Here is a 16831-nt window from a genome sequence, read left to right as displayed (position 1 = left end):
TCGCGTGTAGAGTACCACGTGCGTAGACATGTATCCGTATCCGGACGAGTGTATCGGGTGTTACTTTCCCTGCCCGAGTTGGGACTTGTATGGCAGGACCGCCGCCGGATATGAGTGTGGCTACTGTACGGAGTACCGCATACACGGCGTGACGAAGTGTGGAGCGAGGTCGTGTCCCGGAGGTAGTAGCGAGGGCTACCGCTGCCAGGAATGTGCCGGCCTGTGGCATCGTGGCTGTATCGGCGAGCGTGAATGGACCATACTGCGCAAGTTTTTTACCTTCACGTGCGCACGATGCACTGCCGACCTAGCCACCCAGGCGCAGTACGAGGCAGAGACGCCGAAAAAGACGCCGCTCACGTCGACGCCAACGCCGCTCACGCCGACGACGCCAACCACACCGAAAAAGACGCCGCTCACGCCGACGCCAACCACGCCGAAAAAGACGCCACTCACGCCGACGCCAACCACGCCGGAAAAGACGCCACTCACGCCGACGCCAACCACGCCGAAAAAGACGCCGCTCACTCCGACGCCGACGACGCCTCTCACGCCGAAGCCAACCACGCCGAAAACGCCGACACAGCACGTGCCAGGGACGCCGCCCGTTGCCGGAACGTCACCGCAGCACCAAGCCGACTCCTCACGCACGACGCCGACACCAGCACCACGAAGGTACGTCCTGACGCCACCCGCACCGTCACGTGTTACGCTACCGACGCCTACCACCCTGACAAAGACGCCAGTCGTCCCGACGCCGACGCCCGCCGTGCCGACGCTCATCGACTTGACGTCTCCCGACACAAGTCCGATCCCGCCGCCGCCTGCCACACTGCGTTTCGTCGACCCGACGCCACTTATCCCGACGCCGACGCTCGCCGTCCCGACGCCGACAATTCCGCTTCCGCCACCTCCTGTCCTGGAGCCGCCAACCTCGGCACCTCTCGTCGACCTGACGTCTCCCGACGCTGGTCCTAACGCATCATCGCCAGCAAGACCTCGTTTCGCCGACCTGACGCCACTCATCCCGACTATGATGACGCCTGACTCGCCGAAGCCAACCGAGCGACGCCCGACAACGACCGTCCCGCCGCAGTCTGATACGCCGTCCAGCACCCGCCTCGTGTCGGAGACACCTCCCGACGCCGGAATGACCTCGCCACCGCACCGAACCGCCGTCCCGACGCCACCAAGGTCATTTCCGGCGAAACCCGCATCGTCTCCGCCACACGACTCGCCACGGACGCCACCAGACTCGACGCCGACGCTTCGTGTCACCTTGTCGCCACCACCTGGCTTCGACGTCATCCGGCCGTCGTCACCGCTACCAGAGTGCGCAGTCGCAAACAGGACGCTTTGCGACACGATGTCCAGGGCCATGACGCCGAGACGCCTGAGCGCCGCCCCGCCGCCTGGCTTCGAGGCACAGACGGATGAACCGGACCGAAAGAGACGGACGCGCGCGACGCCGACGCTGACGCCGCCTACATGCCCACCTGACACGACGCCAGAATCGACCGAGGCGCCACGACGCCCGATTCCGACGCCGATCGCCGCAGTACCGGAACACCGGTCAAGTGCCCTGCCGCACGAGACGCCACCCAAATGTCGCAAGTTGGCAACATTGGGACGCCGCACCGTGAAGAGTCGCCTGAGCTCCCTACATCCGCCTGTCGCGATGCAGGTCGACGCCACGACGCCGGGACGCCCGACCGTCCCACCGCCGAACGTGACCGTCACCCGGACTTCGACACCTGTCACCCGTCTGTCACGACGGGCCGCGAAGCGCCCGCCTGTCGGCGAGGCTGAGCCGGGTCGTGCCGAGCGCCGCCCGCGCTTGCTGCCCGCCTGCCACGAGCCGCCTGACCTTGGCCGCCGCCGCCCCTGCCGGCCGGCGCCCTGGCCACCGCCGCGCTGTCACACGCAGCAGCCGCAGCTGACGCAGATTTGGGGCTCGGGACAACTGGTGGGTCACCACCCACAAGGTTAGTTAGCCAGCGCCCATTCTGTCCGTGTGTATCGTCCTCCATAGTGTAAATATTGCTCAACTGTCATTTTGTAAACATTGCTCGCCGCCATCATGTAAACATTGCTCGCCCTTCCATCGTGTAAACATTGCTTGTCCGTCCGTCATGTCAACATTGCCACCTGCCCGCACAAACATAAACATCAACATTGCCACGTGGGAGTGCGCGACGTAAACACCACAGGCAACGCCCCCCAACCATCTGTCAAACGGCGCTGTCATATCGGCCTACTTTCGGAGGGGGCAATTGACGTCGTCCGGGCCTGCGGCCCCTTTGAGCCCGATACGACACCGCCCAACCACCATCTATATTCAAACCTCCCGCTCGTGCGTGCGTGTGTGCGTGTGTGTCTAGCCCGGCAAGAGGGCGCTTAGCTGCAGTGCGCCGCACCCCTAATTTGCTACGTTTTAATATTATTTGTAAACCCTTTTTGTTTTCATCCATCTTCGCCCCAGTGCTGTGTAGTTTACTTGTGTTTCTTTAATTTAAATAAGTTACCTTAAATAACTATAGACGTTGCCCGGGCGGACCCGAACAGGCACGGACTTGGACGAGGGTAGGAATGCTTTTACATAAATTGTCATTAAATAAGTAAATAGTAACGAACTTTCCATTGTCAGTAATTTTTATATATTTTTAATGTTTATCTGTAATTTACTCAACTTTCGCCGGGGCACGGAATCGTAGAATATAGTAACGGTAATTGTGTTGGCGCGAAGGGCGCCATGTTGCCACCTGCGAGCGATGAGCTCAGCCCAGTCGATCTTCATCACTGACCGAGAGCAGACGCGCCAGCACCCCGGGGACTTCAACCTTTGTTCTGCACTGACCAAGTAATTCTGTCTCGTTAAGTATTTCTGAATCTCTTTCGCTCGTCATCCTCGGGGCAGCTCTCGGCCAGCGGGCTGTTTAATTAATTAATTGTCTCAGTCGAGTTTTTTCATCACCGTGTAATAAGTATACTTTGCAGCATGGCCACGTGTGTGGACCATGCCTTCACCTAAACCGATTCGTGCCTCAGGCTTTTTAACCGTGTAATGTGTAACGTGTAACGGGCGTGTAGAGAGACGTGTTAGTGAAATTAAATCTGGAGAATAAATATAAAGTGAGTACTTATTTAATCACGTGGTGAGTGAGTCTAGGAGTGTGGCGTGCCCGACGCCTAGAGCGGGCCAGGTCTGGGTAGCTAGGATAGAAAGGGCTGGTAACTCGTCCCCACTTGGGCTACGTCACGCCCTGAGTGAGAGACTCCGCCGGGTCCACGTGCCCTTCCACGTGGTGGCGCCCATAGTTAACATCTCGAAATCACCGGCAATGCGCGATCAGCCCTCAAGGTGATGCCTGTCATGACATCTGCCCAGAAAAAACCCAAAATGTCCCAGATAATTTTATCGTCCTTGCAAAATTAAATAGGCTTAAATGTTTCTGAGACTAATTCTGTACAAGTTTAAGCGAAGTGCCCGATGAGAAACTTTGTAAAATTTCTGCATAAATACAGAAATATTTCTGAAACTCTATAGTGTCTTCTAAGGTTCCAGCTCGGGTGAGAAAAACACTACAGTCAATTTCATTGAATCACTCAAATTGTGTGTACATTTAATGACTTTTTCACTACAAGCAAAAATAGTACTCTGTGAACTACCGATTAATTTTTTTATAGTGGTGAAATTATGTTTATTTATCGATTATCAATATTTTCAAGTTATAAGATATTTTCAGTTAAATGAAAAATATTCACTTTAGCCAATTAGGCCATAGTTTTCTTAACAAAACTACATTTTCTTTTCTCTCTCGCTATCTACATACATATCTATCTAGGTATATATTTATATATATATATATATATCTCCTAATCTCTATATATCTACCTCGCTCTACCTTTATCTATATATACATATCTATCTACTATATCTCCCTCTATATACCTATACCTTATATCTCTCTATATATCTATATAAGTCACTCTATAGCAACTAAAATATATTAAAAACCTATGTTTTTACCTATCTTTTGCCTGGCTCAAGTATAACATACGTATATAAAAACACGCTCGTATTTGAATGCAAAGCTGTGTCAAAATTTTCAAAGCAATCGGTGAAGAATTTTCTAAGATTTAAGATTTTGAACGAACGAACGAACATTTAACATCTTACTTTCTATAGATTTACATTAATTGTTAGTGATTTCTATAAATAAAAAAAATTATTATTGTAAAAATAAAACCAGGAATAACAAACACCAGAGTATTGTAATATCTCGACAGTTTCTGTGCTACAATATTATTGATGATTACAAACTGTATTCTAGTCCCGCCAAAATGGCGTCCTACTCTGCTCTCACAGGCTGTCGAACCGTGTGTCCGCAACAAGAAAAAATTGGTTGTCTGTAAAGTCGGTTTACGGACGATAGTTTAATGTGACGTCATAACAAAACATTGATGAAATTATTGCATACTTTTATGAATAAAATTGAATCATTTTTTATTTTAATAATAAAAGAATAAATACTTGAAATTATACTGGTAATCAAATTTTTAAAATGCAAGAATAATTAACCTTTATTGCCGAAATTGTTGTTGTAATTAAGCAATGAAAACCACATTTAACTTTTCACTTCACTTTATGAACAGTCGACGAAACAGTTCACGTGTAGATGTAAGTTGTGTGCTGCCGCTGTCTTTCTTCTCCTCGGACGCTTAGGCCAATCGAGTGGAAGAGAGATCAGGGGCGCAACAACTAAATTTCCAAAGGGGGGGGGGGGGGGGGGGCAATATACATTTTTATAAAGAATCATCGATCCCCCCTATTGAAGTGGGGGGTCCTCCGGGAAAATTTGTATTTCAAGGTGGAAAATGGTGCTATTTAAGCAGTTTTATCATCTAAAAATTGATTACACAGCACTTTCTTTGCCCCCATTTGCCCCCACTTCAAAGTTTCAGAAGGGGGGGGGGGGGGGGGGCAAAATACCCTTCCTCCCCCCCCCCATGTTGTTTCGACCCTGAGAGAGAGAGATGCGGCGCAAGCGTACAATGAGCGTAATGTGACACAGCGTAATGGGACACCTTTTCGTGCGTGCAGCCGGCATTCAAAGAATTTAATAGACGTTGTCACGTCAAAAAATTCATTAGTTTCCGCGCCATGCACACGACCCACTGCAGCCTCGGAGGCCGCCGTACCGGGAGGGGCGCGGCTCGCATCTCCCGCAGGTCGATGTTGCGGAAGAAGTCGCTGAGCAGCAGCTCCTCCACGGAGGGGCAGCGCTGGTGCGGCCCGTGGAATATGAACTCCAGCACCTCCACGATCTGGAACAAGCCGGTCCCGCCAGTCCCCTTTCCCGTTTAAAAAAAAAAAGTTGGGGTTGTCTGCTTCGACAGACAAGTTCACCGAGTTTCAAATTAATAATCAAGATAACTTCTACCACTCCAAAAATCAGTTATTCTTAACATTGTAGGCACACAAGCACGTACTTCATTCTGATTGGATAAAATTTTTCAAATGGGTAAATTTAACTAAATCATACTGTAAAAAACTTCCTTTGCCAACTTGGCAAGTTATTTGTACAGATCGCTATAGTTACGGGAAATGACTTGCTAAGTTCGCAAAGCAATGTTTTACAGAGCGAATTGTCAAAGTTACTTGGTCAAAACTTGCAGAGTGGAAATTCTAAGTGGGCAAAGTGCCAAAGTGTTAAATAATATTTTTTTTTTCCATGGCTACATGAGGTATCACATAAAGGCTGAGGTATCACATAAAGGCAGTTTGCCAGGTAAAGAGACTTCCAGCAGTCGCATTTGCCTTACAAAGAGGCCATTAGTAGTATGTTTAGCACAACAGTGTGTTTATTTTTATGCAATTTTGTTTGCGTTAAAATAACTATGCTGGTTACTACTGTATAAAGATGAGCTTTAAGATTCTTTAAGCATGTTGTCGGGAATTTACTTATCGTAACGTACGTATTGCCATCAGAGAATCGAACCGACTCTTTTCTTCCTGAATCAGTTCTAAAGCTCGTCGCAATTGAACTCTGGGAAAGCGAACACGTTTAGAAACTGACCTGGGGGTAGTCCTTGATGTCCAGCAGATGTCCCTGGGTCGGCTCTGGCGCGCACAACTCGTAGCCCGCGCACATTTCAAACAGCACGTGACCTGCGCACAGGAACACGTCACTACTATATTTATTAATTTTATTAGCACCCAATAGACTCAGCTGATGAGCAGTGGCTCTCTGAACATAGGGCTTTGTCAACATGGTTACAATTTTTTATGAAATACATGTATATGATTACATACTCTATTTCTAATATATGTACAATATATACATTAGCTAGCATAAAAGTTATATTACAACTTTCTAATAATGGATATTATGTTAAACAATTAAAATAAGTATTGATTAGCAGAGTTTGTTGAACATTAGATCAATCTGTCTATTTCTAGTCCTATTCGCATTAGTCACCCGTAGTTCACATCATAGTTAAAATTCACTCACTTGCATTATGTTATACACTATGAACTATTTGGACAGTCACAATTTAACTTTACATTCATGCAATTATTGTTCACATGACACTTCATAGAGCAATACTTCTATTTACACAATCATAATTTATATACCAATTATATACCAATATCTCAATAACTTGGTTGACTGGGAAAAATTATACCGACTATGAAGCGATTTCCCAGGTTCGTTTCGTGCTTGATAGTTCAATGAACGGTTTTGAGCTTAGGATACATTCGTGACGGCATGTAAATAGCACACGTGCGCACATCTTCGAAGTTACATTCGCACACAAAACATAGCGGTTCAAAACAATCCGAAAATTATCACTTCTGTTGTCGAAAATTTTCTGTTTCAGACGTTTAAAATTTGTCAGCTTCTATTATAAAACAGTTCTTTACCTCACTACCTTAATTTTTGACGACTAAGAATGATTCTTTAAAAATATTGCCTCGAAAATAATTAGAGTATTCAAATTAGTTAAAATTTGTACCTTTGAAAAGCGAATATTAAAACAATTGTTTTTTCCCCGATGAAACAGATGCATATGTGCTGTGCGCATGCTCAAGGGCATCACCAGGGGGAGGGGGGGGGGAAGGAAGGGGCATTTGCCTCCCCCCTAGAGCCCTAGAGATTCAAAAAAATGTAGCCAAATGCAAAAAAATACATACCTTTCCCACAATCGAGTTTAATGATTTATTAGGTGCTCAACTTTCATGATCGTCAATATAAACATATCTATAAAATATAAATTTTATCAGGTATTTTAAGATTTTTAAGTCTTTCGGCAGCATAAAATGGAAAAGTATTTGTCGGACGTGCGGATAGTTGTGAATCGCTCGGCTTGTTGACGGACGCATGACGGACTATGGACGCATGACGGACGCATGACAAGACGGACGCATGACAAGACGGACGGACGATGGACGGACGGACGATGAACGGACGGATGATAAGACGGACCGACGATGAACGGACGGATGACAAGACGGACCGACGATGAACGGACGGATGACAAGACGGACCGACGATGAACGGATGGATGACAGACGGACCGACGATGAACGGACGGATGATGAACGGACGGATGACGAACGGACGGATGACATGGACGGATGACGAACGGATGATGGACGGACGACGAACGGATGATGGACGGACGACGAACGGATGATGGACGGACGACGAACGGATGATGGACGGACGACGAACGGATGATGGACGGACGACGAACGGATGATGGACGGACGACGAACGGATGATGGACGGAGGACGAACGGATGATGGACGGACGACGAACGGATGATGGACGGACGACGAACGGATGATGGACGGACGACGAACGGATGATGGACGGACGACGAACGGATGATGGACGGACGACGGACGGATGACGAACGGATGACGGACGGATGACGGACGGATGACGAACGGATGATGGACGGACGACGAACGGATGATGAACGGACTACGGACGGATGACGGACGGACGGATGACGGATCATCGCAAGTCCAGCTCCATGACGCAGTGGCGAGGCTGATGGTCCTCACCGAAGCAGATGGCGTCCACCGCCTGCGGCTGCTCCCTGGCTCTGCTCCAGATGACCGGGTGGATGCGTGACGTCAGCCCCAGCAGGGTGTTCTCCAGGCCCGTCAACCTGACGGCACGAAAACACATTCCCAACCACCACTTGATCATTCCATTCTGACACCTGAACAGGGTAAAATAATTTAACTGTACCGAAGTATATGTCTCATTACGTTAAATTGTAACCCGAAAAGTTTTTATACTAGAGTAAATAAATTTCTAATTATGGTTATTAGTCAAAATGTTTAAAATGGTACTTTGATCAACAATTATGAATAGTGATTATTGAACTGCGAACTAACTGTAGTATACTTCTTTTCAGCTAGACCCCTTAAAATTTATTCCAGCCACAAATGAAAAAAACTAATTAAATTTAGTACCACGTCTATCTACAAGTAGGAGTTAGAAAGATGTAGGATAAGGCAGTGGCGGCTCCGTGATAACTCCTCGGGAGGGGCTATCACACAAAGAAAGGAAGCAGTTACAAAACATGACACTAAAGCCGAGGCCACAAAGAAAGCTGCAAAGGAATACTCGGGAGAATTCAGAAATTAAGTGTTGGTTAGAAAACATTAATGTTATTGCTCAACAAAGAATCCAATAAATCAAGTGCAGCCTTGTGATTTATGTCCACTATGTACCGAGAGCGAATTTTTATTTTTACAAAAATTCACATTTTGAATTTGGAAACAAAAATTTCCACTAGAAAACAAATTTAATTTCCTTCTAATCATATACGAGTATCTCTCATTCGAAATTCATCACGCATGTTTTTGCCTAGTTATGGCTAAAGTAAAGTCTGTTTCCACCAGAGCTCATACAGAGGTCGCAAAGTGGATTACGATGCTGTCACGTCTGAAGACTTGTACTGCTTCCACATATTCCATTTCCGCTGTGACGTCTAGCTCGTAGGGCTTCTCGTAAACAAGTGCACTTGGGAAAGAAACGAACATAAACATGAAAAATGCCATGCTGCAGCAGCTAAATATTATTTTTTAATCTTCTGCAACGTCTTATTGGCCTTTGATTAACATAATTAGTTCCCCCTCAAAAACTCAAAACTGACAACAAGTACGCTTTCTCATTATTTATGTACAACTCGGATATATTTTAAAATAAAACAGTGGTCGTTAGACACTAGAAGCCTTGGCTATTAACTAGTTATTTATATGAGGAACGACATGAAAAAAAACTAGCTTATAATATTGATGACTTTACATTATTCGGTACTTTTTTTAAAGCAAATAATGTGTCAGGTGTTAAGGCATGGAAGATAAAAATACGTTTTTTCTTACAAATTTGATGTGTGCGCTTCGTGTTATTGATTCAAATAATGTGTGTGTTTATTTATTACTTGGGCTTAATTAAACATTGAAACCCTTAACGTGATGCTTACTGAATCAAAATAAAAAATAAATAAATAAATTGTAAAAATTTTTCCAAGCTTAATCTTCCCTTACTACACAAACTTGCAAACTATCATACTTCATGAACTGGAGGAACAACTATCCTGACACACATTTGTAAGACTACTGTTATGACTAATACATTGAGAGGATTAGAGGAGAAATTGCAGGATTGTAACATCGAGCAGCGACGGGAGTACATTGGTGCGGGAAGCAGAAGTACCGCGAGAAAAACCCCAACAACACCCACCGACCAATCCGGAAATGTGCCGCCGTCTAAAATCAAATCCCAGTCGCGTTGGGCGGGAAAGGGAGTGACTTATGTCACCAGTGACCTTCCCTCCTCCTTCAATACACTTTCTGCTGACATCAGAACAGCGCAACGCCAGTAAACTATATTTTTTCCCCCCAACCAATCACATTCGACACATCTGCGAAGTCAGCGTGTGATGAAACTCGCTAATGGTGCTTTTCTGCCTCCTCCCTACTACCTTTTCACCCGTATGACTCCCACTGCATGACCTTCAATCCTACACATTTGTTATCCTAATTACCAGGGAAGCTGGTTAGGTAATAGGCATCCACTTCGTGATGGAACAGTTGATCACGACCTAGACGGAAAAAGGGCAATCAGTGAGCTTTGTTCAAAGAATATCAACATAGAAATAATAAGGATACTTGGCTTTGTGTTCAAGAGAAGAGAGAGAAGTGTAGATGACAGTTAGCGACAAAAATGGCACGAAATTTAGCAAGCAATCGCAAGTGCAAACAAACGTCGGCAAAACGGAAGTCCGAATCCATAGAGTGGCGGCTGAGAAGAGAGTGAGAGAAGGCAAAGAGCCTGTCTCTGATCTCTACCGGGAAGAAACGCGACCTCTGTTCAAAGACTCAGTCCCTGCACAGAAGTTCCTGCATGCTCCATCTTCTGACGCAGCATGGACTATGTGGGACGGAAGCACCAATGTTCCTGATACCCCTTTTCAGGAGAAGCGAAACTGTTTCTCCTTTCCCCATTGGTACTTCAATGATGTGAAAGTCTATTTCTCATATTTGATGATTTAATCATCATTAATATACATATATGGTTACGCAATTAAGCTTGAAAACATTTTAATTCTGGACTAATATTGTTTTTGCCAAAAAAAATCGTGTAAGTGTACAAAAATGTAAACAATATTGTTCATTGATCAATTGATACAGGAAAGCAGTTGAAAACCAAAACTAAGTGTCAAGTAAATGGGTTGTGGTAACATGTAAAGTATAGCCAACATATAAATAAAAAAACTTACCTTTGCTATTGAAGATAATGTGTGGACAATTGTAATTTTTTGCTGAAAATATGTGGACAATGGTTGTTTTTTGCTGAAAATATGTGGACTATGGTTGTTTTATGCCGAAAATATGTGGACGATAGTTGTTTTTTGCTGAGAATATGTGGACGATGGTTGTTTTATGCCGAAAATATGTGGGCGATGGTTGTTTTTGCTGTAAATCTGTGGACGATGGTTGGTTTTCCTGAAAATCTGTGGATTATGGTTGTTTTTTTACTGAAAATCTGTGGACGATGGTTGTTTTTGATGATAAGGTGTGGGGTGATGGTTGTTTGTGCAAGAGACAGGTACCTGGCCACGCCGTTCTGCAGGATGATGTTGCCCGAGTGCACGTGGCCGCAGGGCGGGAAGCCGCGGTCCTTGAGGAACAGCAGCGCCTCCAGGATCTGCCTGCCCAGGCGCTGCACCTGGGACAAGGGCAGGCCGGCGCTGCGCTGGCCGTACTTCTGCCCCCAGTCGTCCTGCCAGCGGCTCTGCGGACATCCCCCCCACCGCCGTCACCCCCTTCATGACGAGCCGACACGCTTCATGCTCCGTACTGCTGACAAGTTTTCATTGGGGAATTTCGTGAACGGAAAGAAAACGCGTGACCACCTAAACGGTGTCACCGTTTGTGGCGGACGGCGCGAACTAAAGTTCGCAAAGCCAAAGGGAAAGTTCACAAGGCCAAAGGTTAAAATTCACAAGGCCAAAGGTTAAAATTCACAAGGCCAAAGGTTAAAGTTCACAAGGCCAAAGGTTAAAGTTCACAAGGCCAAAGGTTAAAGTTCACAAGGCCAAAGGTTAAAGTTCACAAGGCCAAAGGTTAAAGTTCACAAGGCCAAAGGTTAAAGTTCACAAGGCCAAAGGTTAAAGTTCACAAGGCCAAAGGTTAAAGTTCACAAGGCCAAAGGTTAAAGTTCACAAGGCCAAAGGTTAAAGTTCACAAGGCCAAAGTTCACAAGGCCAAAGGTTAAAGTTCACAAGGCCAAAGGTTAAAGTTCACAAGGCCAAAGGTTAAAGTTCACAAGGCCAAAGGTTAAAGTTCACAAGGCCAAAGGTTAAAGTTCACAAGGCCAAAGGTTAAAGTTCACAAGGCCAAAGGTTAAAGTTCACAAGGCCAAAGGTTAAAGTTCACAAGGCCAAAGGTTAAAGTTCACAAGGCCAAAGGTTAAAGTTCACAAGGCCAAAGGTTAAAGTTCACAAGGCCAAAGGTTAAAGTTCACAAGGCCAAAGGTTAAAGTTCACAAGGCCAAAGGTTAAAGTTCACAAGGCCAAAGGTTAAAGTTCACAAGGCCAAAGGTTAAAGTTCACAAGGCCAAAGGTTAAAGTTCACAAGGCCAAAGGTTAAAGTTCACAAGGCCAAAGGTTAAAGTTCACAAGGCCAAAGGTTAAAGTTCACAAGGCCAAAGGTTAAAGTTCACAAGGCCAAAGGTTAAAGTTCACAAGGCCAAAGGTTAAAGTTCACACGGCCAAAGGTTAAAGTTCGCACGGCCAAAGGTTAAAGTTCGCACGGCCAAAGGTTAAAGTTCGCACGGCCAAAGGTTAAAGTTCGCACGGCCAAAGGTTAAAGTTCGCACGGCCAAAGGTTAAAGTTCGCACGGCCAAAGGTTAAAGTTCGCAAGGCCAAAGGTTAAAGTTCACAAAGCCAAAGGTTAAAGTTCACAAAGCCAAAGGTTAAAGTTCACAAAGCCAAAGGTTAAAGTTCACAAAGCCAAAGGTTAAAGTTCACAAAGCCAAAGGTTAAAGTTCACAAAGCCAAAGGGAAAGTTCACAAAGCCAAAGGGAAAGTTCACAAAGCCAAAGGGAAAGTTCACAAAGCCAAAGGGAAAGTTCACAAAGCCAAAGGGAAAGTTCACAAAGCCAAAGGGAAATGTTCACAAAGCCAAAGGGAAAATTCACAAATCCGAAGGGAAACTTTATAATATAATTAACTGTTTAATTGAAATTTAACAAGACCAGCACCTAAAGCCAGAGTTTAATATTTTTTTTCGCTATTATCGGAGCCGTTTCATTATATAGTTTAACCTTAACACTTTGCATAATTGAATGGTTTGATAGTCGACGTAACTGCTCCGGCAGGTGCGGTGACTACGCGTGATTCTCGCGTCAATAAACGTAGTTCAAAACACCAATTTTGGTATATTTATCGCGCTCGGCACTATTTTGAAGAATTCTACGTTAAGTTTCGTGTCCCGAGTTTCGTTTCGCCAGTTTATTTGCAACATGAGAACACGCGAATTTGCTCGTCACAGAAGTTAGATGTTTACACATCACTGAAGAGCAATGAAAGACTCGCACAATATTTTTTTTCTATCCTAAAAATATGCATTATATATATATATATATATATATATATATATATATATTTTTTGCGAGTCCACTATGTCTCAAATTTAAGAAAAAATGTTTAACCACAAACAAGCACACAAACAAAATTACCTCAAATTCAGCCCAATAATTTTTTTTTTTGGTGGTATGGTTCTGCACACTATTTTGATTCATACTGAAAATAACTGGGGCCAATTGCTGCTTAAAAAAAAATCATAAACATCAAAAATTAAGTGAAAATATAGCAAGGCAACAAAAATGTTTTGCAGTAAAATACGAATTGAAATTTAGACTCTGGAAGTTAAAAAAAAAAAAAATTGGATACAATTAATTTTTTCGTTTATTAAATCCTAAATGCTTAAATCAAAAGGTTTTTACTGTTGTCAAATATATAAATAATATTGTGGCATTTTTTAAAAAGTTATATTAGTTATACAGCCCTATACATATTTACCCAATATCAACCTATTATTCTCGTCTATTCAATCCAACTTCTGACAGATGAGATGTGGCTGAATTAACTTACATATACATACACTTTGCGGAAGTTGCTATGGTTGGTGTGGTTTTCTCGGGGTACTCCTGTTTCCCCCCCTCCCCAGCTTAACTCATTTATTCCATCAAAGCTCCATTAGCATCTCATCTCCTTCCATCGTCTTTCATGACGTCGATGTCCAGGGGAAGTTGATCTCAATGCATTTGTGTTTCCAGTTAGAAACGTTTAATACACAATGTGTCTAAAGTACAATGAACATATGTCTGGAAATGCTTCTGTTTATCGCTAGAGCGGTTGCCGTGCACAACGAAGTAACTACCATGAATGTCAATAATTGCGCGCTCATGAAACTTGTGTTCATTGTTCTTTATTGCAACTTTTGGCACCCCCATTTTTATTTTCGTTAGGCTGATCGAGGGGTGGCAAAAAAAAAAGAATGAACTGTCATTAGAAATAGCAATCAAAGTACGAAACTCATGAACTGATAATAAAGATCATTTGCAAACCCATTTATAACAAATCCTTGTCCCATTAGTTAACTACCTTTCCCAAAACTATTACGCGCACTTTACTAAGCACTAAAAATACACATTCCTGGAAGTACAGGAATTTATCATAAATATTCGTGATATATTATTGTTACAACCCATGCCACATGGTACAATTTTTTCGCCAGCTTTGAAAACAACGTAAATTGAAACCAAACGTGACTTCAATATCTTTCATCAAATAAAGTTGAAAGTATAACTTCAAAAATATTGTAATATTTTTCACACATCAGAATTTATGGACTCAGCTAGCTACAATTTTAATCTAAGGGTTTACTTTTAAATAAAAAATTATGCAATACAATGCTGTAAAGAAATATATATCATTAAGAGTTTTTACGCATTTCTTTACGTCTTAAAAATGTTACTTTTAATAATATTAATAATACTCGTTGCATGATAAATTCAATTTTCCGAGATCTTTTCAAGTTATACACAAAAAATTCACATTTTACAGACAAATAACTTTACGTATGACATTTATAACTTTACTAAATATTCATTACGTCTTTAATTTCCAAGTGTTCTTCACCATTTCAAATATTCGCCGAAATGGTAACGCACACTGTCTCTGCTTTCGCTTGGGAGTGTTTCTGGCTGGCTGATTTCGCCAACCATCCAACATATCGTAGAATAAACATGACCGTTTTCTGTATCATCGTAACCCTCCAACATTATCTGACCAAGTAGCTGAAGTTTTGACAGTGCGACAGGGTTGTCCAATCAAAGGCGTCGCCTAGCAAGGGGTGTACGTGTGTCAGTGAGGCGGGATGATAAGCGCGACGCTCGCTGGTGCTTCTAGCGCGGTGTCTCCTCTGGACTGGCGCGCAGTCTTCTCGTCGTGCACGGGGCAGCTATGAGATTCGAGTGGTAATCACAACATTAGATAGCGGAGAAACTAAGGTAAAAGGTGGGCGCTTTCTAGAATCGTTAGCGTGAGTTTCATTCCTAACGGTAAATCTGAAAACACTATCACATTAAAAAATTCAACATTGAAACAAAGTAACTCATCCAATGGCGGCTTCAGGATGACTTTTCGGGAGGGGCTATCGCACAAAGAAAGGTCGTAGTTGCAAAAAATGAAAGTGGTCAGATATTGGCCTTGGAATATTATTTACAAATTACAGGTTTCAAATACAGAACCTTAGTAGCTCCATGCAACTTTTGATGAGATAAAAGCTTGACATGTGAAATTAAGTATTTAAGTAAACATAAATATACACTGATCAATAAAATTGGTCTCGGGAGGGGCTATCGCACACCACCGCCCCCCTTCTGGAGCCGCGCTTGAACTCATCCAACTGCAGCGTGTTGTTAAACGACCCCGCCCACCGCTGACCTTGTAGATGAGGTCCTTGAGGCTGCCCTTGTTGTTGAAGGGCAGCACCAGGATCACGTACGTCTGCGAGCCCACGTCGCGGAAGTCGAGGTCCAGCACGGGGTAGATGTAGGGGTGCTGCAGCGCGAGGAACAGCCCCAGGATGGTGTCCCGGGTGCCGGCGTCGCAGCGGATGGGGCAGCCGGCGCCGCGGGGCACCAGCGTCAGCAGGCGCTCCGTCTTCACCGAGGTGTCGCGCACCACGAACCAGTGCTTGTCCACGCGCGACCCTGCGCCGCCGACATCGCCTTGCTACAGCCGCGGCGCGACAGACAGGGCGCGACAGACAGGACGCGACAGACGCGACGCGACAGACGCGACGCGACAGACGCGACGCGACAGACGCGACGCGACAGACGCGACGCGACAGACGCGACGCGACAGACGCGACGCGACAGACGCGACGCGACAGACGCGACGCGACAGAGGCGACGCGACAGACGCGACGCGACAGAGGCGACGCGACAGACAGTACGCGACAGACAGGACGCGACAGACAGGACGCGACAGACGCGACGCGACAGACGCGACGCGACAGACGCGACGCGACAGACGCGACGCGACAGACAGGACGCGACAGACGTGACGCGACAGACGCGACGCGACAGACGCGACGCGACAGACGCGACGCGACAGACGCGACGCGACAGACGCGACGCGACAGACGCGACGCGACAGACGCGACGCGACAGACGCGACGCGACAGACGCGACGCGACAGACGCGACGCGACAGACGCGACGCGACAGACGCGACGCGACAGACGCGACGCGACAGACGCGACGCGACAGACGCGACGCGACAGACGCGACGCGACAGACGCGACGCGACAGACAGGACGCGACAGACGCGACGCGACAGACGCGACGCGACAGACGCGACGCGACAGACGCGACGCGACAGACAGGACGCGACAGACGCGACGCGACAGACGCGACGCGACAGACGCGACGCGACAGACGCGTAAAAAAACCTTACGACATCTTTCACGTCCGCGCGACCAGATCCGCGGGAACAGCACAAGTGTTTATATTTGCATCGCGTCACGCGTGTTTTAAAAGAAACTTTTGTTAACTGATTTGATCTGTGGAATCATACAAATGTTTTACACGCGTAGTCATTCCTCCCCCCTCCCCCCCGAATAAACCCTAAATTTGAATTAAACATATTCATCTGAAATACATCGATTTAAAAAAAAATGTAATAATTGATTGCTGTCGTATGTGGATCTGCGACATCATTAAATTT

At 45.4% G+C, this 16831-nt stretch overlaps 1 protein-coding gene across 3 annotated transcripts in view; it reads right to left on the bottom strand.

The window, feature by feature from the left end:
- The window catches only part of LOC134543064 (slowpoke-binding protein), a 50450-nt gene that overhangs the window by 8633 nt on the left and 24986 nt on the right, over nucleotides 1–16831 (bottom strand). For all 3 annotated transcript variants that reach the window (XM_063387796.1, XM_063387798.1, XM_063387795.1), the window contains 5 exons: nucleotides 15546–15814; nucleotides 11144–11325; nucleotides 8079–8185; nucleotides 6081–6172; nucleotides 5203–5328 (listed from right to left, as the gene is read on the bottom strand). In XM_063387796.1, the coding sequence (XP_063243866.1) occupies nucleotides 5203–5328; nucleotides 6081–6172; nucleotides 8079–8185; nucleotides 11144–11325; nucleotides 15546–15814 (776 nt within the window). The remainder of the gene's footprint in view (nucleotides 1–5202; nucleotides 5329–6080; nucleotides 6173–8078; nucleotides 8186–11143; nucleotides 11326–15545; nucleotides 15815–16831) is intronic.

The sequence above is a fragment of the Bacillus rossius genome (genome assembly GCF_032445375.1).
Source record: "Bacillus rossius redtenbacheri isolate Brsri chromosome 9 unlocalized genomic scaffold, Brsri_v3 Brsri_v3_scf9_2, whole genome shotgun sequence".
In the NCBI taxonomy this organism is placed as follows: domain Eukaryota; kingdom Metazoa; phylum Arthropoda; class Insecta; order Phasmatodea; family Bacillidae; genus Bacillus; species Bacillus rossius.
Note: the sequence above shows the minus strand (reverse complement) of the source record. Positions and strands in the feature narration are given on the sequence as shown.